Source organism: Mugil cephalus, chromosome 16, assembly GCF_022458985.1.
Source record: "Mugil cephalus isolate CIBA_MC_2020 chromosome 16, CIBA_Mcephalus_1.1, whole genome shotgun sequence".
Lineage (NCBI taxonomy): Eukaryota > Metazoa > Chordata > Actinopteri > Mugiliformes > Mugilidae > Mugil > Mugil cephalus.
In genome coordinates, this window is record NC_061785.1 from 23,599,002 (window position 1) to 23,626,553 (window position 27,552).

Below are 27,552 nucleotides of genomic sequence, written 5' to 3' on the forward strand. Positions count from 1 at the left end.
ATGGAAGATAGAGTGCTTTGTGCTTTTGCTTCTGTGTACAGATTGGACATAAGACATGTTCAGAGATTTGTAGAAATCAGTCAGAATGGAGCAACAAATAGGATGAGAAGCAAGACAGGAAGAAAAAAGAAGACCAGCATAAGGTGATGGAGGAACAGGTTTAGAGAAACACTGACAGAAAAGAGCAGCAAGAGAACATCTTGCAATGGGTTCCAGCCCATTAGTATATATTAGTGAGTACTCAATTCCCAAAAATCTTCAAATTGGCTTTCATTTTGATCTCATCTGCATATTTGTAAAGTTTCATGGCCTCATCTTGCACAGTTTTGGTGCAAGGGTTGGCCAAACAGTGAGACACATACTGCATTCAAACACTCAACAAAAAAAGGGCCCTTAAATAGCCTTTGTGGTAATTTCTGACAAAGTAGGGTTTTTCAGGTAAAATTTTTATAACTTTTGGCTTTTTTTTTTAGATGTTCATACAAATCAGTCTAATGAGGCCAGTATAATGGCTGGTCGTTGGCTCTTACTACGACAGTTTGGTGCTTAAATTTGTATGAATAAACTGAAATCTGTGGTTCTCCAAGTAACATTAATTGTTAAATTTAAGTGCAGTACAGTCAAATGCCTCCTATAGTTTCAAGAAATCAGGTATGTATTGTTATGTGAATGTACCATACAAGAGCTGCTGTGGTTCATTATGTTTTGTGGACTGCTTTCTTTTAAATGTGTGTACTCTTGTGTCATGCACAGAATGACTCTGCATGTCTCACTGAATGGGACATATTAGACCACTATCTTGGTAAAAGAGAAAATCAGTGGAATAAAGCAAAAATCAAACACTGTGATGCTATTATAAAGTAACCGCTTAAATAGTAGAAATAACAAAGGAAAGGAATGTTAATAGATTACTATTACTATTGTATTTATTGTAGTGGTATATGAAAATGAATATCAGTGAAAATATCTTTTTCCATAGTGGCTGATTTTCAATATACGTATCTTTGTTCAGATTGATTTACAGTATATGTTAATCTTTTTCTTTCTGGTAGGATTTTGTGACTGTGTGATATAAGGTTAGCAGTGAACATCTGAATGTTGGTTGTGGAGGTGTTTTCTGCTCAGCTGTAATCCTCAGATACTGTCCCAGAAAGGCTGTGTGGCCAGGGAGACTCCACTGGGAATCTCCCTCGCATGGCTGCACACTGCAGCAGCTGTCTTCATGAATCACAAGTAGCAATCAATCCACCGCTACCCCCATCCAGGCTTATCCCATACAAACATGCCTCTGCTTATGTACACAAAACACACACATATCTGCTTGGGCACAAACATGCACATTCCCAAATATATAAATGCATGAGCTCGTAGCTCACACCTTTACGTATTACCGCTTCACCCATGCTCAGATATCATTATCTACACATATAGATGCCTGACGAGCACATGCAAAAAAAAAAAAAACAGTCATGCAGAAGCTAACAGATGGGGTTTGTATCTGCCCACTGCTTTGTTTAAAATGGTAATGACGATGATGACAACCTAAAGACTAGTGTGGTTCATGTAAACAGTGAGACAAAAGTAATCTATAAATCTGTATATCAGGTACCAATATTAATGTGCCAATTTAAAAAAGAATGATTATTTCTCAACTTCAATTCCCCTTAAATCCCATAATATTTTACAGCTACTTAGGCACAGTTACCCCTTAAGATTACCTGGTCTTTATTATAAAGTGCTCTAGTGTGGTCAATCAAGTCCAGTCCAGTCCACTAAGTCTAAGTCCATCCCCTGGATGATCACAAGTGTGTGTGGTGTTTGTGCCTGTGGAAATCCACCACCATCTCCTTGGTCTTATCCACATTCAGAAGGAGCCATTTATTTCCCAGCAACGACAGGTTAGGGTCATCTAGATAAAAGTTGAGAACCTATAGAATTCCATGCGTGGCCATCTATGGGTGTTATAGTTGTCAGAAAGTCACGTGACCCAATGCTTGTAAACCACCTGAGAGGCTCGCACGAAACGGCTTGAGTCTAATATGAGAATCCAGGCTTTCCAGAAGCACTTTTAAATACCCTCGAGATGGCCGGGCGACCTGAATTGAGCACGGCATAAGTCATACGAGCCGACATCATGTAAATCTCCGTAAGCTCCATAAGCCTCGATGTGTGGACTGCGAATACTAGGCGAACCGGCATGGCTATATCCTGCCACGAATCGAAGACAGGCCAATAGGAGCACAAATGTCTGAATTTTAAATTGCACTGCTTCTGTCGAAGGCTGGTAACACGTGACAATGGTGGCCATCCAATGGTCGCTTGTGTTCGTTGGAAAATACGGAAGTAGCCAATGGTAGGTGCGGATGCGTTTTCTTTCCTTGCTGACGTCAGTGTCTCTCAGCCCCGTTTTGGTGTCAGGAAGGAACTAGGCAGCAAAGTAGCGAGGCAAGGAGCAACCGTATAGGGAGTAACAGGCTACAACGAAACAATAGGTTATCTCCAGGATAAACATTTAATAATTTAGCTATGGTTACAAACTCAGGGCAGTGAGAACAGACATCAGACATGTTGACTGGCTAATAGAACGAGAAAGCTAGCTGCCCCTGGGTTCTCTCATCGAGTTTTTTTCGGCTGAAGAAGTTAACATTATCACCGCGGCGGTCTTCTCTGATAGAGCCTCCCTCAACAAAGACAGAAGACATGGTGTCCTGGATGATTTCGAGAAGCGTCGTGTAAGTGCCAAGGCAATTGAGAGCATTGAAATGTATGTGTTTTCTTGTCATCGTGAGGAGGAAATGGCTTCAACTGCCAGCGTTGATGTTTCTTAGCTTGTTTGGCTGACTTGTTACGCTACTTTGTTTTTTTTTGTGCTCAAGTTTAAGTATGAAGTTATTTGTTCACTTTTTTACATGACTGTGAAATCATTGTCAACAGCAAACTACGTCGGACGGTGTAGCAAATAAGTACCAAGTACGGTATTGTCTCTTTAGTAATATAAACAGTTGTAGGCCTCCAAGTTAACACTGCGGCCGGACAAGTTCCAAGTGAGTTTAAATCTAACGCCAACGACCTTCTTATGCCCTCTTTATGACTGCCTGTTAATCATTTATAGTTAATATAACTTTTTTTTCCTGTTGTATGTATGTGGTCGAATATTAACATGAATACCTGTGAGGGAGTGTCGGGTATGCACTAGCTGACACTTATTGTTTGCCAGCCATGCCTATGTAGCATGGCTGTCATAGCAATGCTAGACAAGACGGTAAGTGTCTTAGTAGAAATTTGAGTAACTTTACATTGTGTTTGGTTATTGGATTCTTAGTGGTTGTTTCATCTTTTCACTAAAATCCAAAGATAATTTTGTATAAAATGTTCGAGAAATGATAAATATATTTTTGTTTTGGGGTAAAATGCCAATTTTGCCCCTGACATTATATTTTCATCCTCTCTCCTGCTCCTACCTGTTTTCTCCTTGTGTCTACATGCAGTCAGGAACAGTGGTTACATAACTTTGGGTGATTGAGCACAAGAATGTGGTGGAAGTACCACAAGGAATGGTGGAGGGAATACTTGTCATTATGAGCGACTACTTTTAATACATTTGTTATCACATATTGATGCAGGGTTGTTTGAGACATGGGTTGAAGTGGAATCATTGCTTGTTCATACTTGTTACTGGAATGTGGCCTCTGTTGTCTGACCAGCACTAGTAAGCTCTGAGTACGAGTGATCTTTCCTCGTTTTAAAATCTACCTTCAGATGCATTTAAAGTGGCCACCTCGGATCATACGCCCTATTTGCATGGGATTAGTTTTACCTGGGACGTCCCGTGATTCAGAAATTCCCTCCCTACATCTTTGTTTCAAGTGGCACATTCGCATGGAATAAAAATGGTGTTTTACTCAATCTGTAGTTACCCTGTGCTACTTTCTGCCTTACTCTGGGTGTCAGAGACAGCTTTAATTACTTTGCAAATTATATTGATAACAAAAAATATATTTTTGGGACTATTTATCTCAGGAAAAATATTACAAATGACCTGTCAGTATTTTAGTCAGCCCCACATTTGCCGTGAACACATTAATGGTTGATTTAATGATTTCATAAGTCTAAATGCATGTGTGGGTCAGCAACATCGACTTTGCAGCCTAACGTCTGTCCAAACTTTGAATTATAGCACATCCTTCATAATTCTCAAATGACAAGAGGCAGAAAAAAGCCACAAATCAAACAAAAATCTTGAAAAAGTAAAAACTGACCCCTAAATCACATTTTGTTTCACACCAGATTGGTATCATCAGTGTTATTATAGTAGGTAATTTGTGGTGTAATAATTTACTTTACTTATATTACTTTACAAATTACAGATATGGACAATTAAGAGGACACATGCCCTCAGACGTCCCCTGGTAAAATGAGTCCTGTGCAAATAGGGCTGTAGTCTCTATTCAGACCTAGTGGTGACCTGTGATCCGGACACAACTGGGCCTCTTGCGTACATCCAACACATTGGTTTGTGGGCAACCTGCTCTACAGAGTGAGCCAAAGCTGTCCCAGAAGGTTAGTGGTGCAGTCCCTGGTACACAGACCACATGCCAAATTGTTCTTTGGTATCACTTCAGGATGTGTAAATATGTGCGCTTGTGTGACTATAAAGTGCTTTGAGTATCAGTGGGTGGTACCACTGAGATCCTACCACTTGTGACACATTTGGAGATAGCCTTGGCCCCTTTTAGTTGGATGAACATACAAATACAACCAGGATCTCATGAGGATGCATTTGAGAGAGCCAATTTCAGACCACATTTAGTGGTGGTCTGGGATGTATTGGACTATTCCTTTGGTAGTTTGAACCTTAAACTGTATAAATATGGACAATGTGTCGCCACTTCTTTGCATTTGCCAAACTGACGCTATTTTCCAGGGAATACGGGCAACGCTATCTTCTTTGAAGCCCATGGTCCACGGCTTACTGCATTATCGTTGACCCGACCACAGTTGCTCTAGACTCATTCGCATTTCTGTTCTACTTTACAGAGCAGTTGGCATGGCACTGGTACTTGCCATTATGTCATATCCTGTTTTCTAAACTAAACTTATCCAAAAAAATTATACTTAACATCCATCAACATAATATTAACCACTTAAACCATCCCTGAAATAAACACATTCGCTAACATTGAGGAGGTGGAACTTGTGACCTATACTGCAGCCAGTCACCAAGGGAAGCTCTATTTGCTTTAGCTTCACTTTTGAGGAGCATTTTCACTGTCCCATCTTTATGCTGTTTATGCCTCATTCATTTAGGAAAAAGAAACAAATGATAACTGGTAAAGGGAAAAACTCCCGTAGATGATGTGTGCGCTATTAATGAGCCTTCTGAAATACTTTTGTTGCTATTAACTAACCATGATAATACTAGGTGTTAACACTCATAGCTAAAGCTGGTTACTTGCATTCCTATAAAATGCCTTTTACCTTTTTGTTCCTTTTATACACGAAATCATGGTCAATATAATTTGACTCTTTTGACAAAAAGTTGAACAACAAAATAAAAAATGTCAATTAAAAGTACCTAACTAAATGTAAAAGTAACTGTAAAAGTAAACTGGCACATCTTAATTTTTCTCCATTCTGCCTTGCAAAACAGTTCAAATACTGTCGGGTTGCTTGGGGATCAGGTGAGAACAGCTCTTTTCAAGTCCAACCACAAATTCCGATCTGGGCTTTGACTTGGCTGTTCCAGAATACCTTGTTGTCTCTGAACCATTTCTGTGCAGCTTTTGCTGTAGGCTTGGGGTCGTTGTCTTGCTCAAAAATAAATCTTCTCTCAAGTCTTAGTTCTCTTGCAGATTGAATCAGAGTATCCTCCACAGTTTGGCACTGTTTTTCTGCATTTATGCTCCCCGCTATCTTTACAAGCTTCCAGAGAATGATGCTGCCATCACCATGCTTCGCTGTGTTTGTACCGTGAAGCATCATGGTGTGTTTGTAGTGTTGTGCTCGGTAGTGTTTGGTATTTGACAAACATAACCTCTAGTCTGCTGCGTTTTTGTCTCAACAGACCAAAGAACCAACTTCCAATTGACCGTTCGGTTTCCCACATGCCTTTGAGCAAATTCAACAGTGTCTTTCTCTTTGCCACTCTCCCATACATCTTCAACTGGTTAAGAACCTGGGCAATAGTTGTTGTTGTTGTATGTGGGTCAAAGACGAGACATGTCAATTCTGGTGTCCGAGGCATATTTAAAATAGTAAAAATAAAGAAAAAATTTTAAAAAGTACAATTTGTTACTCAATTGTCCCCACTTTACTTGCTCATATGAGTATTTACTATAAGAAATGAAAATTTAAGGACCTATTTAGCTCAAAAGTACACAAGTGTCCTTCCTGGATAACGTCCGGGCTAAAGATCTAAGTACAAAATTATGCTAAAAATGTCAAAAATCTCAATAAAGGCATTAATGATACACTGGGTCATAATTGTATTGGTCTTTGTCATGACACCTACAAACATAGTAACAACACTAAGCTCATTTGCATTTTTATTCAAGAAATACTTTTGTCCCCATTTTTGGATTCTCAAATGTCCTTCCTGTGTATCACACATAAAGTGGCTATATGACCATAATTGGATTTGGACAGCCATGTTGCAGGGTGTTGTATCAGCCAACAGATTCTGAAGGACCCCCAAAAGAGATAACAATGTCAGTAAATCTCTCTTAAAATGTTGATATTTTGACCTTTTCGCTCAGTGGTACGTGATGTACCACTATGATATGTCTTTCTGGATAACGCTAATAACACATTTATAATTTTTGTACATTTTGAAATGACCTATTTAATGTGAAATATGACATTGATGTGTTGAAGATTAAACTAATGTTTTACACAGTAGACCCAGTTAGTGCCTGATTATAAAGGAAAAACAGTTGTTTTGTCCTTCCTGGGTAACGATATGTCCTTCCTGGATAACAAAGGTATTCTGTTACCCAGGACATGTCCTCTGTTAGAGAGACTGGACATGTTAATCAATTCAGTAGCTGTAGGTTTTTAGACATTGATTTGATGTTGTACTGTTGTTCTTTTATTATTATTAATAGCAGCTGATTTTTTTTTTTTTTTTCACTTTTAAAATCCTTATACGTCTTTGAACCATGTACAGTCTCTCCCATCTGAACCAAGGAAGTTTTTAACTGACAGCTCTAGGCAGATTTAAACAAGTGTCCTACTCCTTCCATTTCTTAATGATGGATTTAACTGAATTCAGTGGAATGTCCAGTGAGTTGGAAATCTTTTTGTAGCCCTCCCCCGAATCAGTGATTTTTTTCTTTGAGTTCATTGGAGTGATATGAGATATGAGTGTTTTTTATATTACAATCACTTGACACACATCAGCTGCACTTGGGTAATCTCCATTTCACTGTTTGTGACACCACTGGCATCCACTAGTTGACCTCTGTTAAATAAGGTCAGTCACTTCAAAAGAAGTGAATATTTATGTAAACACTTATTTTACACTATATATTTTTAAGTCATTTACTTTAATGCAATTTGTAAAAATCAGTTTCACTTTGACACGAGAAAAGATTTTATTGCAAATTTTCCTCAAAAAAGCCAAATTATATAGGTCATGATTTCATGTATAAGCAACAAATGGGCAAAACATCCAAGGGGTGGTGAATACCTTTTATTTGCATTGTAGATTGCCCAGGTTGTGTGTTAATGCATGGTCTGAAAAGGGCCCTAATGAGTACTGGCCACACTGACACACTGTGTCATTCATTTGTTTCTGCTGTCTCTTTGCTACCTTTGTTTTGTTTTGGGGGACCTAATGATGACCTGTTTCACTGGCAGCTCCTTTGACTGCATGTTTTGACTTCACAGCAACTGTTTCCAATTGCAAATGCCGCAGGTCTGAGAAACTACAGAACTACCCTGTAACCAGTTCCATTTGCTGTAGCAGCAGTTCTCAACAGTCCCCCTTTCTGTGTTTTTAGGGGAAAATTTGTGTAATCAAATTCTTATTCCCGAAGTTCAAACCAGATGGCCTGAGCTTAAATCTTGGAGATCTCTGGATTCCCCCTTTCTCTGGTCCGTGCACTGTGTTTTTATTGCTCTTGTTCTCTTTTTCTTTCTGCTCTGCCCCCCACCCCATCTATCTGGTTGTTGGTGCTTTATGATGTCAGGAAACCAGGGAAATTGACCTGGAGCCCAGATTCAAGGCCCGTCTAAAAGCACCAGAGCTATTTTCTCAGCTGCATGCAGTTGGGAATGGGGTGGTGTTGCGGAGGTTGTGCTGGTATGAAGAAGGGGCCCAGCTTTTCACTAAATTGTTTCAAGAACATTCGGTGCACAGCCAACTGTTTTTTTTTTTTTTTTTTTTTGTGAGCCTAGTTTGTGGATAGAATGTCTCTGCTTACTGAGTCTGAAGGAAGGTATTGTGCTTTTTAAACCACAAAAAAATATAAAGACATCATAGGAAGAGTAATTTAGGGTACTGAAAGTTGTTGCTGTTGCCACAAACTGTTAATTATATTAATATTAACATTGATGTTGGGCTAAAGATATTGTTTGTGGTGATAGTTCTGACTCATCAGTGAAAGAAAGTCACCGTTCAAGGATGGTATGGACTGTTGTGTCTTTAATCCACCTGGCCATTCTTTGCTGAAGGTGTGGAGTGGAGTTGCGTTGTTTTCACACATTTAAGCCAGCAGTGGAGGTATATCGATGTCTTTTTGAAATGTGAGATCTAGTCTAGTGGTATAGGGCTGCAAAATGTGTCAGTGGAATAATTGATTATGCAAATACATTTTGTGTATAGTATGTCAGTGTGTCACGGTGTTTGCATTCATCCGTAAAGGTTCATTTAAAGTACTGCGGGACAAAGACGGCTTAACCTACAGACATGGCCTACACCGGTGTGAATCAGTTATACTTGTGCACTCGTCAGTCTGGCTCACTCTATAATAACACCACCCAAACACTAGCTGGCAGTGAGTCAAAGCCCGTCGGGTTAATTTTTGTTTCTACTTCCTGCTTTACTTTCAGCAGCGGCAACTGAAATCTTTGCAACCTTTGTGTCTCTGAGCCTCCTCTGTTCGTCTTCATAGATTCAAAACAATCAATTTGAAAATTGTGGAGATTGAGAACGCTACTACCAAGTGGATCAATCACAGCTTTTGCACTCTGAGTCACCATGGCGAACATGACAGAGCTATAAAGCACGCACAACTGTTGAGATGCGTGTGCTTGAACTGTGCTTTCAAAGGCGTGGGGTTCTTTAAACAGAGACCTATTAAAATCAACCTGTTTTACAGTAACATTATGTTCTTTGTTGCTGTAAGCAACCATTTGAAAATAAGTAATACAATAACACACTACAATAATTATGTGATTATAATTCAAACCGTTGAAGCAGGTATGTGGACAGTAATGTTTGTGTTGTATAAAATGTTTTTTAAGGAAAATTCTAAGCAGAATCGTCTCTCACATTGACGCCACGGATCAGGGTCTGATTATTGCCAATGAACACTGGGAAGATTGTGAGACCAAGACCACAAGTGAGAAGCATGTAGCTCTTCAGATTAGAAACATGCAGCACCAGACTGGAAAATCTCAAATAAAGGTGAGGGATGGGGAGTTGGAGAGAGGGACACAGAATGAAGCTTGGTTTATTCTTCCTCAGTGGGTCTGCACAGAGCCTTTGACGTACGGGCCTTCACTGGTGAAGGCATTTATTCTTATACGCATGTTAGTAGGCACTGATGTAACTCATGATAAGGACAGTTTATATACAGCATATATAGTGCGTCACACACTAGTTCAGCAAAACAGCAGCTTGAAGAATTATTTTGTATTTTTTCTTCCTTGAGTTTGTTAAGCTGTGGATATCATGCTGGAAGGATAGTAATGCTGCTAAAAGTATCCCTGTTTTAGAATGCGGAAACACATAAGCATTTTGTTAAGTTAAGCCTATTTTTTTTATTCACTTCAATAATGGGGGAAAAATAGTTTTGCTTATCTGTTTAAGCAATACCCCTACATTTTCTCCTGGTGTTCCTACAAATTTTAGTTGGAATTCTACTAAAAAAAAAAAAAAAAAAGTTAGTCTTCTTAAAACATAGTGACTGTGATTGGTTACAGAACTATCCAGTTGAGTGTTTCTCTCATTGTTAATTGAAAAGCATCCACAACCAGTCCAGTGAGTCTGCAGGTACAATACCACAGACCTAACCAATTAAATGGAACAATGCTGTAATTAATGTTAACTGTAGCACTTACAGTATGATTACCCTGTTTTCTATTAACACAGCATCAGTAATTGTCTTTGATTACTATGGCCAGGCCTTCAACTTACTGAGTTTTTCTGCTCGTTGAACAGATATATATATTGTGATTATAATATTTTCTACAGCAGTGCCTCAGCTTTTCTCCAGGTTACTGTCCCAGTGTCTTTCGGTCTGGATGACTGTGTAGACAGCTTATCTGGCACAAACATGCACACAACCAAACCCACATATCTGCAGAAGACATGAGGATTGATTTGCAAAATTGCATTTTTGGGCTAATAGTTTGGTATTATTTTTCCATTTTGCTAGGAATGTCGATACATTAAAATTTCTGCATTTCACATAGTGTAGACATGAAAAGAAAGTGTTGGAGCATTGTCAGCCGTGCTGTTTCTATAGCAACTGTAGGAAAATAAACAGCTGTGGATATTGGCGGTTTGCCAGCTGAGAGGGGACTCTGGTCAGAGGGAGTGTGTCTGCATACTACATACACTGTGCACATGCGTGTCTTTGTAGGTTGTTGTGTTATGAAAGCCTCCTACTTCAGACATTGCTGGTTTTGTTTATTCCTCTCCCTATATAAACGGAGCACCTCCATTCCACTTGTAAAACTTTTCATTTACCTTTGTCAATTAGAATTGTATGGAAAAATAATATAAAATGACAGTGATGTTTTGGAAATCACATTACCAGGTGATTCTATGGTATCCATAGTTACAGAAGTAAAACTGTAACATTACCCTGTAATCAGACTACCAAAAAATTTGAGGCTCCATCACCTGCAGAATTATCATTTCCACAACTAGCGCTAAGGTTAGTTATGTAAACAGAACTGTTATAATGAAGCTGAGTTGGGTAGGTAACTGGCATTGTTGTTTTTTTGCTGGAGATTTATCCCTTGTAGTGTGATTATGAGAACCTTTTCCTAATTTGATTTAAGTATTTAATCTTCGTCATATTTATAGTTATTTTTTTTATCAGCTTCTGAGTCTGAATATTTGGCAATTTCCTGTGTTCGTCAACTGTTAATGGTTAAAACAACTGTTAGAGCAATTTTATTTTTTCTTTGCTTTCATTAATTTTTCCTGTGAAAGTAACAGTGTAGAAAGGGGGATGTAGAACGGGGGGAACGACACGCACCCCAAAACCAAAAGATTCTTAGTGTATGCAGGCCGGGTTTACAGACTGATTGAGACAACTGGTATTGTTATTGACAAAATTGAAATGAATATCAAGTTCTTGTCATGGCTCTTAAAAGCCTAAGATTCTGGCCTCTCCAGAATCATGCTGATCAGCCACAGTATATTTATTTGGAATGATCACATATTTGTGGAATCGTCTGATGAAATGACGGTAAAAATCAAGAAGAGCTTGTGTCCGTGTTTCCCCTTAATTTTGTGTTTTACTTACTCTCATCACTTCTATTTCTCTTCTGAATAATTGTTAATAAATTATTATTATTATTGTGAACTGGTTTGCCAAGCTGAGCAGCCAATCAGAGTCATCTCTTTCACTGATATGCTCTGCCACATGGTCCAACATGCTGAATCCGTTAAAAAGGTGCTGACAGAGTTCCAACTACTGGCAGGAGTGTGGGACATACCAAAAAACTAGACGGATGGCCTGACACCAGCCAGCAACCAAACGTTAGCTTGTTCTGTCCCTTACAGTCAATTCAAACAGGATCGTAATAACAAGCGGCATACATGCAAACTTCTGCAATGAAAATGTCTAATCAAAGTTATTTAATCAACAGTATGAAAATCTATGAACGTAAACCACTAACGGTCTCAGTGTGTAAAATATACAGTGTGTTAGAGTTCTTAGTTTTTGCCTTTGCTGCCTGCCCTCTGTACTGCTGCGCAAGAGAGGAAAACACTCCTCTCTCTTTTTCTACTACTGTGTGCTACTACTGTATAGCATGCTATTAGATGAATGCCTGATTCTCCAACCTCCCAAATTGATTCTAATTATATTCAGACATATAGCAGCCAACTCAACTGTGATAGAACTACTATTGACACTACCAGTGTTATGCCTTTATGCTATAACTTGTACTCTTTGTATCACAATTAAGTTCTACATTTGATTAAGTCAAATGTATGTATAACAAAGTTTGTCTTGCTCCTCCTCCTGCTCTCTTCTTTTCCTCTCTCCTTTCAGTTTTTCGCTCTCTACCTGGCCAACCTTAGGTAGATGAGTCCCTCCATATGAGCTGGGCTCTGCTCCAGGAGTTTTTCTTTGCCAGCTTTGCCGTAGTGTTTGTTCTGGAGGTTCTCAGACTGGGTTCTGTAACGCATCTTGAGACAATTTGTTTTGTTATTTAGGCTATATAAATAAAATTCAGTTGAATTGATTCTACAATAGGAAGTAGTCCTTCAGCCCCACCTGTAAGGAAAGAAAGTAAAACAAAATACTATTTTGCTTGCTTAGTAGTAATTCTATGAGGGTAAATTTTGGGATTGATGACATTGTACTTTCATATAGAATAACAAGACATATCAGCAGCCCTAGATTTGTTTTTACTTTAATTTGTAAAATCACACTTGTAACTTTGTATACAGATGGATGGATGCAGAGACTGCATGCAAATACAGTACATGCAAATATATATATTGCAATATTGCTGGTTTTCCAAGTTGCACAGTGGCTAGGTGGTTAGCACTGATGCCTACCATCAAGAAGGTCCAGGTTCAAGTCCAGCTCAGGCTTTTCTGGATAGCGTTTGGCGAATCTAACTTGACCTTAGGGTGTATCCCGCCTCTTGCCCAATGACTGCTGGGATAGGCTCCAGCAACACCCACCACTCTAGTGAGGATAAGTGGTAGTAGATGATGAGGTTCAGTTTTTAAGAGCAGTTATTCAGGTTAATACCTCTCCTAAGTATATGATTCAAATTCTCTTCGTAATACAGTTAAGTTGAGCAGTTTGAATTCTAATCACAATGATTAACACGATCATTAATGCAGTGAAGAAAACTTAAACGCTGCCTTTTGTATTTCCTGGTTTGTGTTAAAGAAAATTGATATTTGTGTCAATTTAACATCCATCAGTTATTGAAATTTTAACGCTCACGTTGTGTGTTGTCTCTCTCCTGCAGCCTGATGTTTGGGACCCTGTATCCTGCATACTACTCTTATAAAGCTGTCAAGACCAAAAATGTCAAGGAATATGTAAGTTACAATCATTACTAACAACATGTTAGCCTAATTGTTGTATGTACTGACCATGCAAACACAAAGGACCTGTAATTGAACTTAAGTATGAAAAATGTATTTAAATGTTTTAATAAAATCAGATTATTAGTTGTATTCAGTATCTTTATTAATAATAATGTTTATTTTGAACAACAACACAACACATAGTACTACATAATATTCTGCAATGTCTTTAATGGAACATATAAAATTTGAAGTTATTACTTGTACATGTCAAGTATTACTTGACATGTTTTCCCTGCATTGCATGCATTTCATGTCTTGAAATAAAACTGTTGTACCAAAAGGAAAAATATAAATATATGTACACTTTTTTTGATCATTGTTTTCTATTTATTCTAATGACAGGTAGACTCCATGATTTATACATTCTCAGTGCTCTGGGTTGGTTGAAATTAGCTTTAAATATCAAATCATTACTTTTGTAATAAGTTACTTGATAAAATAAATTACAAAAAGGCTAAGTCCAATTTGTTTCAAGTGCGAGAATTCTTTTAACAGCAAAAGTGCACAGCAACACACTGTGCTTGCTCAGATATATGATGAAGTTTGAATAGCTATCTTTGTAAAGCTATCCACTGACTAAGTGCCTGACCCTAACCAGAACCTAATTGTAACCTTTACCCTAAAACCAAGTCTTAACTCTCAATTGTCCAATTGCTACCACCTTCTTATTCCTTTGTTCTTGCAAGTTCTTGAGAGGGAAGGAGGTATATTTTACAATAAGAGAAAGAAAATAGAGGAAAATGATATAATTATAAAAAAACTAATAAGCACTTACTAAGTATGTATGATTGTTCAGCGTAGGTTTATTTGAATAAAATACATTATATACATTTGCTGTACTTAAAGCAGCTAGACTTTTTATTTTTTTCTGTACTTTTTTCACCTTTAGACGTATTTTATTAGATTATATTTTCACGCTTAACACAAAGTGTTAAGACAAATCAGCACCATTTACAATATTGTGGGTTCAGTTTAATGAAAACGTGTCATGTTATGTGAACCTGAAATTCAACTAATTGTCTTACTGATAAATATTACAGCGCTGTAAAGAAACTGAGGGATGTGGGTATTTTGAGTAATAACTAAAGTTTTTGAGTGTTCTGTATGTGTGCCTGTAGGTGCGATGGATGATGTACTGGATTGTATTTGCCCTGTACACTGTCGTGGAGACAATCACTGACCTAACACTGGCATGGTGAGTTGTACAAGAATGCACATATTCCGTCCTACTGTTGTTGGTGTTGGCATGTACATGTACATGTTGACTGTTGACTGTCTTTCAAAGCAAGACTACGAGTATGTCGCACAACTGAAAGCATACTAAATTCAGTTCACTTTTGTTTATGTTTGATCATTAACACAAGAGCCCAGAGCTAGGGTGACAGGTACAAACATTGAGAAGAACCCAACTGATGTATAGGGGCCCATTTGCTTGATGCTGATCTCCATAAACCCTTGAGCTGGAAGTGCATGAAAATCGCAGTAGATGAGCAGTTTCTAAAATGCTCAGATCAGACAGTCTGGAACCAACTGCCATGCCATGTTCAGAGTCACTTAAATTCCCTTTCTTTCCCATTACTCACTTTAAACTTAAACAGTATGTCTTGATGATGTCTGCACACCTAAATGCTCGGAGTTGGTGCCATGCGATTGGCATTTACGTTAAAGAAAAAGATACGATATGTTCGATTCAATCTAATTCCATCAAATTTTATTTATATAGTGTCAAAAACAATACATATTGTTTCAAAACACTTTATGAAAGCCAGCCTGAAACCCCCAGAGCAAGCACATAAGTGACAGGAAGAAACGTTGAGCAGAACCTCGCTCATATGGAGGGACCCATCTGCTAGAAGTCAACTGAGGAAAACCACAAAAAGAGAAAGGAGTGTAGGAGAAGAGGGCAGGTAGACAGAGGGACACACACACACTTTATTTACCCCATGGAAAATACAGATTTCACTAGAATTATTACATAGAGACATATACAGAAGTCTATATAAACAAAATACTATATATGCTATATATAAAATATACATATATTATAATACAATATACTAAAATATACAGTATGTCTAAATTCAATAAATATGGATATATAGATATGTGTCAAAATCAGTAGATTTGTAGATATAGTGAGACATGTTTATACAAGGTATTAAATATATAATGCTGTGTAAAATGCTGTGCGCCTCTGTTTCTACCCGGCTGGCCTTCGGCAGATGGGTCCCTCCATATGAGCTGGGTTCTGCTCAAGGTTTCTTCCTGTTAAAGGGAGTTTTTCCTTGCCACTGTCGCCCTCAGGCTTGCTCTGGAGCAGACCTGGGCATTTTACGGCCCGCGGGCCGCATACGGCCCTTTGGGCATTCCCGTCCGGCCCGCGGTACGTCAGTCATGAGCACAGTTGAACTGTGCATGCAATACGACAGTGTTGCTTTTATTTTGAGCCATGGTGTGTTATTTACGTCATGGCACTGTTACTTCGTCAACAACAAAAAAAGTAAGATTGAAACAGTTCTTCTTGCCATCTATTAACCCTCAAAAGCCTGGCATCCGTCAAAGTGGCCGATTTTGAATTACCGTAAGTCACAGTGGTTTGCGCTATTGACAGTATTCAATGTGAGTGAACACTGGTTAGTTGTGCTTTTGCCTGAAAGACCTTCGTGAAATCTCAAGAGCATAACTAACTTTGTTTTTACCAACAAATTCCTCCAAACAAGTCTCTCTTACTGGGGCTCCGGGATCGTTGCTCTCCAACCTGCAGCCGACAGCAGCGGTGCGTCATCATTACTATAATGGCAGCGTTTTTTCTAGAAAGCGCAACTTGAATATTATCCATCGGGGATTACGGTAATTCAAATACAGCAAGCTTCTCTTTGTGGGCAGACGGACATTCAGGTCTTAAAGGGTTAAAAATTTATTGAGATTTATTGAGATACAGAAAATAATTCATGTAGCTATATGATCCACCGAAGTTTTCCAAAGAGGACAAAGTTTCCAACATCCCAATGCGTTATATCCAAAACTACAGATTGATTGTGTTTCATTTTCCTCTTCAACCTACACCAAAACTCTATTTACAGAATATTCTTATGTTTCTGATTACCAGTAGCAGCTTATCAACATATATAATTTTCTGCTTTTTACAATGGGAGAAAATTAATATTGAGCAGAATAACGTTCAAGTTATCGTTTGGTTTGGCCCTCCATCACAGTTCAGATTTTTCATGCGGCCCCCTGTAGAAATTAATTGCCCAGCCCTGCTCTGGAGGTTGCAGGCTGGTTTTTGTGAAGCGTCTTGAGACGATTTGTATTGTTATTGGCGCTATATAAATAAAACTGAATTGAATAAAAACCATACAGTAGAAGCAAAGCTACCACAGTTTAGTTGTGTCCTCACACAAAGGCATTGTAGTCGTATGGCCTGAGGGGCAAGCGCACTCCTCTACCTGTCAGTGGAGCAGCATGATGAACTGGAGTTTGTTTAAGGTCTGTGCCTTCTCCACCCATTTCAGGGACTCTAGTTCTCTCCCTACCACAGAGCCAGCCCTCTGTATTAGCAGGAAAAACAAGATAAACCTATATCTGTCATAGATACATTTGAGTAATGCATACATGTAGTTTCTAATCATGACACAAGTACAAGATGAAGTTGATGACATTACATGAAAGATTGCTGTGATATGGCTCTATATGTCTTTAGGAAAGCCAGTCTCAGATTGGATAAATGTTGAGATGCTCCTTCTGTGTTTTTTATGTCCAGGTTTCCACTCTACTATGAGCTGAAGATAGCTTTTGTGATCTGGCTGCTGTCCCCCTACACTAGAGGAGCAAGTCTCATTTACAGGAAGTGTCTGCACCCTCTGCTGTCATCCAGAGAGAGGGTAAGATCATCCATCCATTCATGTCTGACTCTGATTCCTTTAACCTGAGAATTTGACAGCGGTTTGTCACACTGCTTTTACTTGATTAAACTGTCTACTTGAAAAGTGTTATTTATTGCCTCCATCTAGGAAATAGATGAGTATATTGTGCAAGCCAAAGAGAGAAGCTATGAGACCATGGTGAACTTTGGCAAGCAGGGACTCAGCATCGCAGCCACCGCCGCTGTCACTGCAGCTGTCAAGGCAAGTGTCTCTTTGCAACATTACTTGACAGTCTTTAAAAAGTTTTTCATTTATTGTGTCATTATCATTAATGTGTAAGGGCATGGGATTTGGGCAGTTTTTATTCTATTTTCATCGAGGTAGCCTTTTTGTTTTTACCCAACTACTATGTTTGTGTCTATGAAAGAATTAGCTTCCTTTGCAACACTGCCTTTAACCTGTTTTATGCTGTAGTGTACATTCAGCAGTAGCTTCAATCACAATAGCTGTATACCAACTATTGGACCAAAATCCATTAACCATATTTGCTGCAAGTGATATACAGAAGTAATTTGCAAAAGCACACTTTCAGTGTCCAGTGGAGTCCAGTGAAGTTCATGCCCTAATAGGCCAGGGGTATGTTAGGGTGTCCTGGACCTACACATCATATCATTAGGCCTCTATTTGTCTATTTTTTTCTTTCCTCTTCCTAGGTCCAAGTACTATTTAAAAGTTTGTCTGTTTTTTTGTAGAAAATTGACCAATTTTTCTTAGCAAAACTATCAGTATTGTGCATAAAACCTCAAGCAGATAGCTCAGAGAGATTTCAGTGGAGACGGGAGCTGCTGTTTGATCTACAAATGCTTTTCAGAATTTATGGTACCCATTCTTAAAACATGTGATGGACTGGAACTGGTTATCTGACATGTGTTGGTAGAATACTTTTTTTAATCAGAATTGGGTCTTATTGTCATTTTATCAACTAAAGAATGACCACTCTTGCATTTGCAGCAAAAATAATTGGCTCAAGGTGACACTTTCAGTCCCCCAGTTCACATGTAACATGCCTCATATAATCGTTGTATATATTTGTCTTGGTGTTGTTTTGTCTCCAAGGATTTTTGATAGTTAATATTTAAGTTTTGGTTCACAACTTTTCTCATTCGTATTTTCTTTTTCTTTTTTTGAGGGGATGGCATTCGAATGCTTGACTTTTGTGTAAAGTATTTTGACACAGTGTAGAACCACACCACAGTGCCACTCATATATTAACTGTAAAGCTTAGGGTCAGTTCCTGACAAGTTGTATGATCCGTTACACACATGCCAAGTATTATTATGTCCTCCAGACAATAAATATAGTTAGTATATGACAAATCTAAGCCTGTTGGTCAACAGATGGGGTTTTACATGAAGAGGGCAACTATACATGAACATGTGAAATGCTCTACATGTACGTCAGGAGTTAATTGTAAATTAAACATGTATTGAAATGAATACCATGCCACACCCAATGAGAATGTACACACCCTGTCTTCGTTCTCATGATTGACCAGAAAAACAAGGAGCTCTTGTTTGATTGTTATGTGTAATAAAATAGAATGAGTAGCTATTCTCTGAAGGCCTAGTATGCAGGTTCTTGCAGTAACCTGCTGTGACGTTACGCATTGACTGGGTTAACTGATCAATACTTGGCACTATATGCCCTTTGGAAATAGTCATATTGGAAAGTATTTTAAAACACCAGTCCATAAGATCATTAAAATATTCTGCTGCTGCCTTTTAGGTTTCATACCTGCCAGGTCTTCAAAACATTGTAGTTTGGGTCTGTGTGTCATATTCCTGCAGCCATGTTCACATGTCCTGCTACATAGAAAGATGCTTAATAAATATAGAAAGTAATGGAAAGTACTGGAAAACTGCAACCCCTCTGCTGGACTTCTTTCGCCCCAGCATGCACACTGGTTTCAGAAATACTAAAAGCCACATGGTTCTGTTTTTTATATCATATTTATATTTTGTCAAGATGATGATGTGTGCATCTGCCCCAACTTCATTACTTGATTACTTGAGTACTAGCTAATTCTCTGTGACTTTTGTTTCTCTTTCTTTGTCTGTACTGACATCCTTCTTCCCTCAGGGTTTCTTTGCTTCAGCAAGCTACCATGGGAGGTAAAAACCATTCAGTGTATGCAGCATGGGCAGATATTCCCTCTTCATTTCATAAAGCATTGTTGTCCCATGTCACCATGATCCTCGTCCTTTGGTTTTCAGATATTATTTGATTTTTTATTAGTCCTGCTAGGTGAAAATATGTGTTGATTTCAACCTTTTTTTGTGTAGCAATATATTCAACTCTTGGAAAATACATTTAACATTACGACCTTCATTTTCATTGATATTCCTTTGTGTTAGGACGATTGTCTTTTTTTAACCTGTGTTTAAAGGTTAATTTATTTTAAAACACGTCTCCTTGTTTTTTAATTTAACTTTATTTAGATTTCCTCAAGCATTGCTGTAGACCCTGTCCACACGGAGACAGGCTTAGATGTAAACGTTAAGTTTTTTGTCATATTGTTGTTTGGATAAATCCCTAAATGCCACCTTGGCATCATCGTGTGTACAGTCTATACAGATCTCTCATGTATCGCGCCTCCTCCTTAAGTTGCGCATGCACCGTTTCCATGTGGACATGGCCTTACTTTCCACCATTTACTGTTACTCATTTGGTGAAATGTCTCCATTGTTCACTCCAATTGAATTATTGTGTCCTAGTTGTGAGTGTAAGTCATGCATATTGGTGTCACTACCCTGATTCCATTTACCTTTTGTTGTATCGCATCTGATAAACAGTCAGCCAAGAGACAGAATCACATTTGCATTTTGTGCCGCACTATAGTCGGTGATTTTTGCAGTTGTTAAGACAGATAAAAGCTGTGGTAAGAAGCAGTGGATCAAAAGTTTGAAAGAAAAATCCTTAGTTCTATTTAAGCCTGATGCTGTAGGTCTTTGTGAAATCTGTGCCAATATATGCCAATTTCATGACCAGTGTTAAAATAATTTGTATTGTAAATAGACGGACATCAATGCTTGCATTTGCTTCTAATTCTTTTTAATTCTGCATTCAGTCAATACAGCATATATTATGTGGAACAGGGTCCTCTGTTGAGCAAACACTCTTTTCGAGACACTCTCAGTTTCTTATTCCTGCTTGTATTTGGTACAAGTAGTAACACAAAATCCAGGTTTTCAGTGGAAAATGTCTGTAGATGGTGAGGGTTTATTTTACTGTTGTGTGTTCCACAGGGTCAAGGGGCCATCACAGAGAAGCTGCGTAGCCTGAGTATGCATGACCTCACACAGATAAACCAGCAAGACGAAGCAGGAAACCCGCTGTACCAGTACAGCTCCCGCTCATCCAACCCGTCTGTCAGGAGATCTCAGAGCAGCGACACTGCAGATGGAGCTGGTATGCACACACACACCGATACACATACATATGTTAACATGCATCATGTGTGGCTAAAATGGGACTTCTGTTTTCATTAAAGCAAGTTTGTTTTTGTACATATATTTATTTCAAATATTAAACTCACATCAACCACAGGAAGTCACCACAGTGGATAATTCTTTCTGCTGTTACATTGTTACAACATGGTTAAGACCTAAACATTTTTCAAATGCATATTAATACAGACACTGCATCCCATCAAACAAAGAAACTCTAGGTTAATTCAGTGACTTTATCTGGAGCCTTTGGCCACATTTCAGTCTTTGCCAGTGAATGAAGGCTGTAGATATCATATTACTATGACCAAACCTTGTTTTTAAGTTTTTCCTCTGCTCCAAATTCCACACAGATGTTATTTTGGACTGTCAGGTTGTCAAACAGTAACATACGCTTAGCTCCGATTTTTTTCCTTTGTCTATCCCTTTTTTGACTGATGAGAATAGCATTTCATTGAAAGCACTCTCCAGCTGTGTGTGAGCATGTGTGTAAGATGACTTCCCAGCAGACAGAGAAGGGGATGTGATGAGGTTGGGTGGGACGCCAGTGGAATGTCAAACACACACACACACACACACACACACACACACACACACACACACACACATACACACACACACTGCCAGGCAGTGAGCCACAGAGAGTGAGAGAGAACTGGGGGTGGGAATGGAGGAGAGGACAAAGATAAATATATCAGAGGAGAATGGAGTGTAAGGGATCGGTGGTGGAAGAATGAATTGGAGGAAGAGGTGAAGAGGGGGATGAATGGAGTGAAGGAAGAGTAGAAGACAGTATTGGCATACTGACAGATGAAAGAGTATTATGTATTCAACTCAGCCTGCTAGCAGAGACACATGGAAGATGAAGGAAGGAGGAGGCAAACGAAGAGAGGTGTTTCACTCCTACTGCTCTCCATATGGTTGGAACTTCTCAGGAGATTAGGATGTTACACATCCTCCAGTATCCACACCAGAGACTGTTTGCTCTAAACAAACTTGTGTCTGTTTAGAGAATTGGTGCCTGGAATTATTGGACAGTTAACTTACTGTCGCTAAATCTGATTTGCAGAGGCAAACCATTAATAAACCAATGCTTAACATTATTGTGTGTGTAGATATATTTTATTCCTGATTGCATAAAGCTCCCCAATGTCCATACACTTTGAAATATTCTTTTTATAATTATTATGAACATAAAATACCAGTTAATTAAAGTCGTAGGAGGTGTAGATATTGCTTGGCTCTTCTGTAAATTCCTACACTAGCCTGAATGAAAATGCTTGTTTGGGTTCAGCTTATTATGCAAAACAAACAAAAATAAAGACTATTGGTACAGATTTTAGTTAATATTCAGTGGCAGGTAATCTCAGTAGTTAATTGATTACTTCAAAAATAATAGATAAATTAATTGGAAGAATTGTAGATTGATTATGCTTTTTGTAGGATGTGAGGAACAATGGTTTTACTGCCCACAGAACTATAGTTCTGGGTTGGTTTTGCCTTTTGTGCTGAATATAGGTTTCTGTACAGTACATATGTTATTTAGCTGGTATTTTTTGTCTTGTGTGGTAAATTTAAATGTCATGTGAAGTTGGCCTCTGTCTCATTCATGCTCTTTTCTCTACTAGGGGAAAGGTGGATAGTGGCTACCGAATTCAAGAGGGGGGAAGGGACATTTTATAGACTCCAGATGTGACAACATTAGCAACAGCAGATTTTTGAACCAGAAGAAATAGAACCATACCACACTGCTACTCATATACTAAGTGCATTGAGCGTAATTTATGATACCGTGGCACATTGACAGCTACGGTGTGGGAGTTACACTCTTGAAAGCATTTATACCTGTGCACTGGTGTGTCCATATTGTTACGTAATTACTGAAACACTAGGGGGCAATTGGCCAGGTCTGTTCAGGTTCACTCTGTACTTCACACATGGACGAGTGGAACTGAGCTGCTCATGTTGGTGTTGAAATGAACAAATTATAACAGTTAGTTTCATTAAAATCACAGGCAGAGCAGAACATATAGAAGACATCCGAGTAGACGGTGTGCATGAGCCTAAACACAGGATAGTGTCACAGTCTGGGTCGCACAAACTGTTTTGGTTAACTTAATGGCTAGTTCCTTGTAAGTCGTATGGTCCATAATGATTCCGCATTATCCATTACAATTTTGGAGTGTGTGCACATGTCAAGTACTATCCTGTCCTCCAGAATATCAATATCATTTTTTGTAATTTTCTAAAAATCTAAGCCTGTTGGTCAACAGATGGGGTTTTATATGAAGAGGGCAACTATACATGAACATGTGAAATGCTCTACGTGTACGTCAGGAGTTAACTGTAAATTAAAAATTGAAATGAATACCATGCCACACCCCATGAGAATGGACACACCCCATCTTCATTCTCATGATTGACCAGAAAAGCGAGGAGCTCTTGTTTGATTAATATGTGGAATAAAATAGAATGAGTAACTATTCTCTGAAGGTCAGAGAATGGAGAATGGAGAGTGGAGTGATGAGGAGTGGTTGGAGAGAAGAGGAGAAAAACAGAAAAATTACTGGCATGTTGAGGAACTGTGATTTTTCTTGCTGACTCTGGGTCAGACAAGGTGCTGTCATGTCACCGTTGTAGGAAGTTAACTGAGAAAAAGTTATGGGAGATGAGTTTCTGTTCATTGTGGAATCCTGTTTTCTTGAGGTTTTCTTCACACTGAGACTCATCGTGTTGATTTTCCTGAACAGACTGTGTTTACCAGTCTGATTGTATTTGTCTCTGAGAAAGGAACCTGGCATGGAGGCAGCAGTGATAGTTGTTTTATGTCTGCTGACCTCTGCTGGGCTAGCTGTCCCTTACACTCGCAATCTGAATACAAGAACCATTTGCAGGTTGGATTTTCCACAAAATTTATACTAAATCTACATTGAACATAATTTTCTTGGAGGTAATGCACAATTGTATATGCTGTCAAAAAACACAAACATTATAGAGTATGTAGGAATTTTGTGCACGGGTCTTGCACCATGTAAAAAGACTTGTGTCATACAAAGTCTCTGCTGTACTTTACTGTGGGGGGGTGGATGTTAGTGAGTCTGAGCCAATTTAGCTAGCTGGTTTGCCTGGCACCTTACGGTTTTTTGTTAAGATGGCTTTTAGTGCTTGTGCCAGCTGCACAAACTCCAGTTTGCCAACACAGCGAGACACATGGAAATTATGCCCGTGTGTAGCTGACTTCACTACGAAGGCCATTAGAAAGTAGAGCGAAATAGAGAGAGAAATAGAGGACTCTGTAAAATTGACTTTTGTCCTTAAAATGTTTGTAACTTTCACATTTAACACATGACACATGCTATGATGATTGGCTCTTTCGTAAATTGTTGTTGTTTGGGTTTTTCTTTGCAAAGTTTAGCTAGGCTTGATGTTTTTTTTTTTTTTTTTCAATCAGGAAAAGTTTTAATCTTGGCATCCTGTGCCACATTTCATACTGATAAAGACTTGAGAGATAGCTGCCATATGCACGGCACAACCAGTCTATAGAGCTGCACCTCTTTAGATGTTGTAGGGTTTCAGTTTTGTAGGGATGTTTTGTTGTTGATGTCACAGTTGGGCCATATTTTCCCTACTTAATGATGGCTGTTTTTACTGTGTTCTATGGGATATCTTCTTATGTTTTTGTAGCCCTCATCTGAACTCTGCTGTATGAGATTGATAACAATTTAGTTGTGCACACAGCCATGGCAACCCAATTTTAAAGGATGATGCACGCTCTCTCTTTGTGGTTGTTTTGAGCCCCTGTGCAGTTGTTTCGTTCGTCTGTGTGATAATTTTGTCCCTTTTGTCAAGTTGCCGTCATTTTGCATTTTTGCAGTTTCTTAATATTATGTAACTTGAGATTTCTGACAAAGTGATCAACAAATCAGTGTAGGTATAACCATGTTTGCCAGATACTGTCATTACGTAGTCATTTCTGCTTTTCAGAGTACTATTATGACCAAGAGGAGAGGACGGATGAAGAGGGTGAGCCAACCTTCTCTGAAGATGAGGCCGTAAGTCAAAGAGGACTGAGGCGATCACAGAGTGTCAAGATCACTCGATCCAAAATCCGCAAAGATGTAAGTTTTATGTTCCATACTGGAGACAGTAAAAAAACCACCTGCAGTTATGTCTATATAAGGGAAACAGACATTTAAATTCAAATTAAAAAGGACTGAATTATTAGGATCAGGATGTGATGATGAGTTTGGGCTGTGTCAACCTATAAAATGTGTTGTTTGGTTGATTTTATTACCAGGCACGTTATGGATCACTGAAGATTAAAGCCAAGAAGAGACCAGCACTGGGCTCTGTTAACTACGGGATCTGAAGAGACTATTGCTGGCACTCACTCAGAGCATCCTGCTGACTGGTGAATGGTATTATCTGTTTGATTTCCAACATTTCCACTCTGTTGAACATTCTCATATTTATTACCTATCTCAACCAAAACTAGTGGCTGTCAAAGAACTTGAATTTTTTTTGTTTGGGTTGTTGGTCTACGTTTTGTCCTTTATGTGTTATTATCAAAATTGTAGGCATGTACAGTATGTCTAGTCTTTGAGATTTTAGGTCCAGATTTCCGGTCTTTACCTACATAACCCAACCAATGGCTTAACTGAGGTTTGAAATGATTTAATAATTGCTAAAACCCCTTTGGTTTGCCGTACTATGAAAAATCCATGTGGTTCAAGTTATTGTCTTATTATTATCGACAGGGCAACAGCATTTATTTCTTGGACAAGACCAAAATATGTTGAATTTTGTTAACAACAGTGTAACACGTCCAGTAACACATTTTAATGGATTATTGTAAAAACAACTAATCATAGCTACAGTCACACATTTTGTCCACTTGGTCACAGTAGAACAATGAGCTGTAGTGTTCAGTGAAATCTGGCTGTACACTTTAAGTTTAGCTTTAACACTCAGAGCTGCATAATACAACTCAGTACTTGTTTATAGAGATATCTGTGTGACTCCAGTTTTGCTTTTGCTGCCTTTTATCAGTAGTTGAACCTCTGACACTAGTGCTGGATTAGTGCTGGTTATGTATTCCACAATATACTAATGGAGACTGTTTTTAACTTCTATGTGACCAGCAGAGTCGCTTGCAACAGTACTTGTCACAGAATGTTTGATACATAAATTGATTAGATGAACACTATCCCTTATTCATGTAAGAAAGTTAGAGAACACAGACGGAGAGTGACAAAGGGAAGAAAAAAAACAACACGACGATAGAAACGGTAATTCTTTCTTTTCAGTTAAAGCCTTTGTGAAGGCATCAGAGATCCTCCTGATTTATGAGGATTTTTTTTATTATTATTTTCCTGCCTTTTACACATGTATTTTAATATGACTTTGTGTCCCAGTCCCACTCCAGGCTGTTAATTTCTTGCTGTGTTTTTATTTTTGAAGTGTCATTCACTACGTTTACATGCACACGCTTTTATTTTATTCACCCACATTCCAAACTATTTTCTTATGAAGGTGTTTGAATGGCTTACCACCGTTCTCCACTTGCATCAGTTTCCAACAATGACAAACTTGTTTGATTGTTGTAATATTTGTACATATCCTTTCCTAATGTTTAAAACTTAGCTCACACAATAAATGTTGAGATGAAAAAAACACTCAAGTGAGCCGCATATTCCAAATTTGCTGTACATATTTCCTAAGAATGTTCCTAATACCAGACTAATGTCACTATGTTATCATATATCTCTTAATTGGAAAGTGTTACATTTGTAAGAAGGCATCATTTGGAATTATCATACAGAAAATGTGGTTTGCGTGACAGATTGGCATATTCTGAAAAAGAGGGACTATTGGTGTGCATGGAAACGTACTGTCTGAGGAGTAGTGTTTTGAAATCTGTTTTGTCTGTGATCAAAGAATCGTTTGTATTGTAACCACTTGTTTTGCACATATACAGGTACCTCCTACAGAACCTTTATGAAAACGTTGTTGCTTGTCATCTGATTTTATGTACTTAGCTGTGGGAGGAAGCAGCACACAAGAAGAGCTTATATTATGGATGCTAATATCAACAGCCTCTTGTGCCACAGCCTTTCATTTTTCGCAAACTGCACAGAGTTTGTTCTACAGTTGCTCTGTTGTGGAGAGATGTAATCATTTTATTGCTTCTCCAGCAGAAGCGCTGTCCTTGCTCGTATGCGTGTGATTCAGCAGTGTGTCTTTACCATAGCAAAAGAACTTTAATCTGATCATTTCCTTTGCTTTGGTGCAACAGTAAAGCCAAACTGACTCGTATCATGGTTTCTACTAAATGCTCATAACTGACTTAAAATACCAAAGTTTAATGTACACACGCGGCTGGGGTTGTTTGAATTGTGTGGGGAAAATGTAAATTCTGTGGAATGCTGAATTTTAAATGCAATAAAATAAAGGCTGCCTGTTACAGGACGGGCAACAGCTAAAGTGAACTGTTGAATGGTTATTCTGTGTGTCCTCAAGACATTCTCATACAAGTTTGCACTTGCAGGAGTACAATAACACTCCTTTATCAATACTTAAGTGGGTAGTGTTATTTTAATTACATGTTCGGTACCCACCCAACCCACTTAAAAGTAGCTTAACTGCCACACCAAAGGCTCACTGT

General features: G+C 38.5%; 1 protein-coding gene across 1 annotated transcript; it reads left to right on the forward strand.

Moving 5' to 3' along the window:
• Nucleotides 1-2,395: 2,395 nt before the first annotated feature.
• Nucleotides 2,396-27,376, forward strand: reep3b (receptor accessory protein 3b). Its single transcript, XM_047609118.1, has 8 exons — nucleotides 2,396-2,732; nucleotides 13,393-13,465; nucleotides 14,635-14,711; nucleotides 17,280-17,400; nucleotides 17,530-17,643; nucleotides 20,688-20,850; nucleotides 24,873-25,006; nucleotides 25,186-27,376. Exons 1-8 carry the CDS (start codon nucleotides 2,701-2,703, stop codon nucleotides 25,255-25,257), a joined length of 786 nt encoding a protein of 261 aa, XP_047465074.1. The 5' UTR covers nucleotides 2,396-2,700; the 3' UTR covers nucleotides 25,258-27,376.
• Nucleotides 27,377-27,552: the final 176 nt, after the last annotated feature.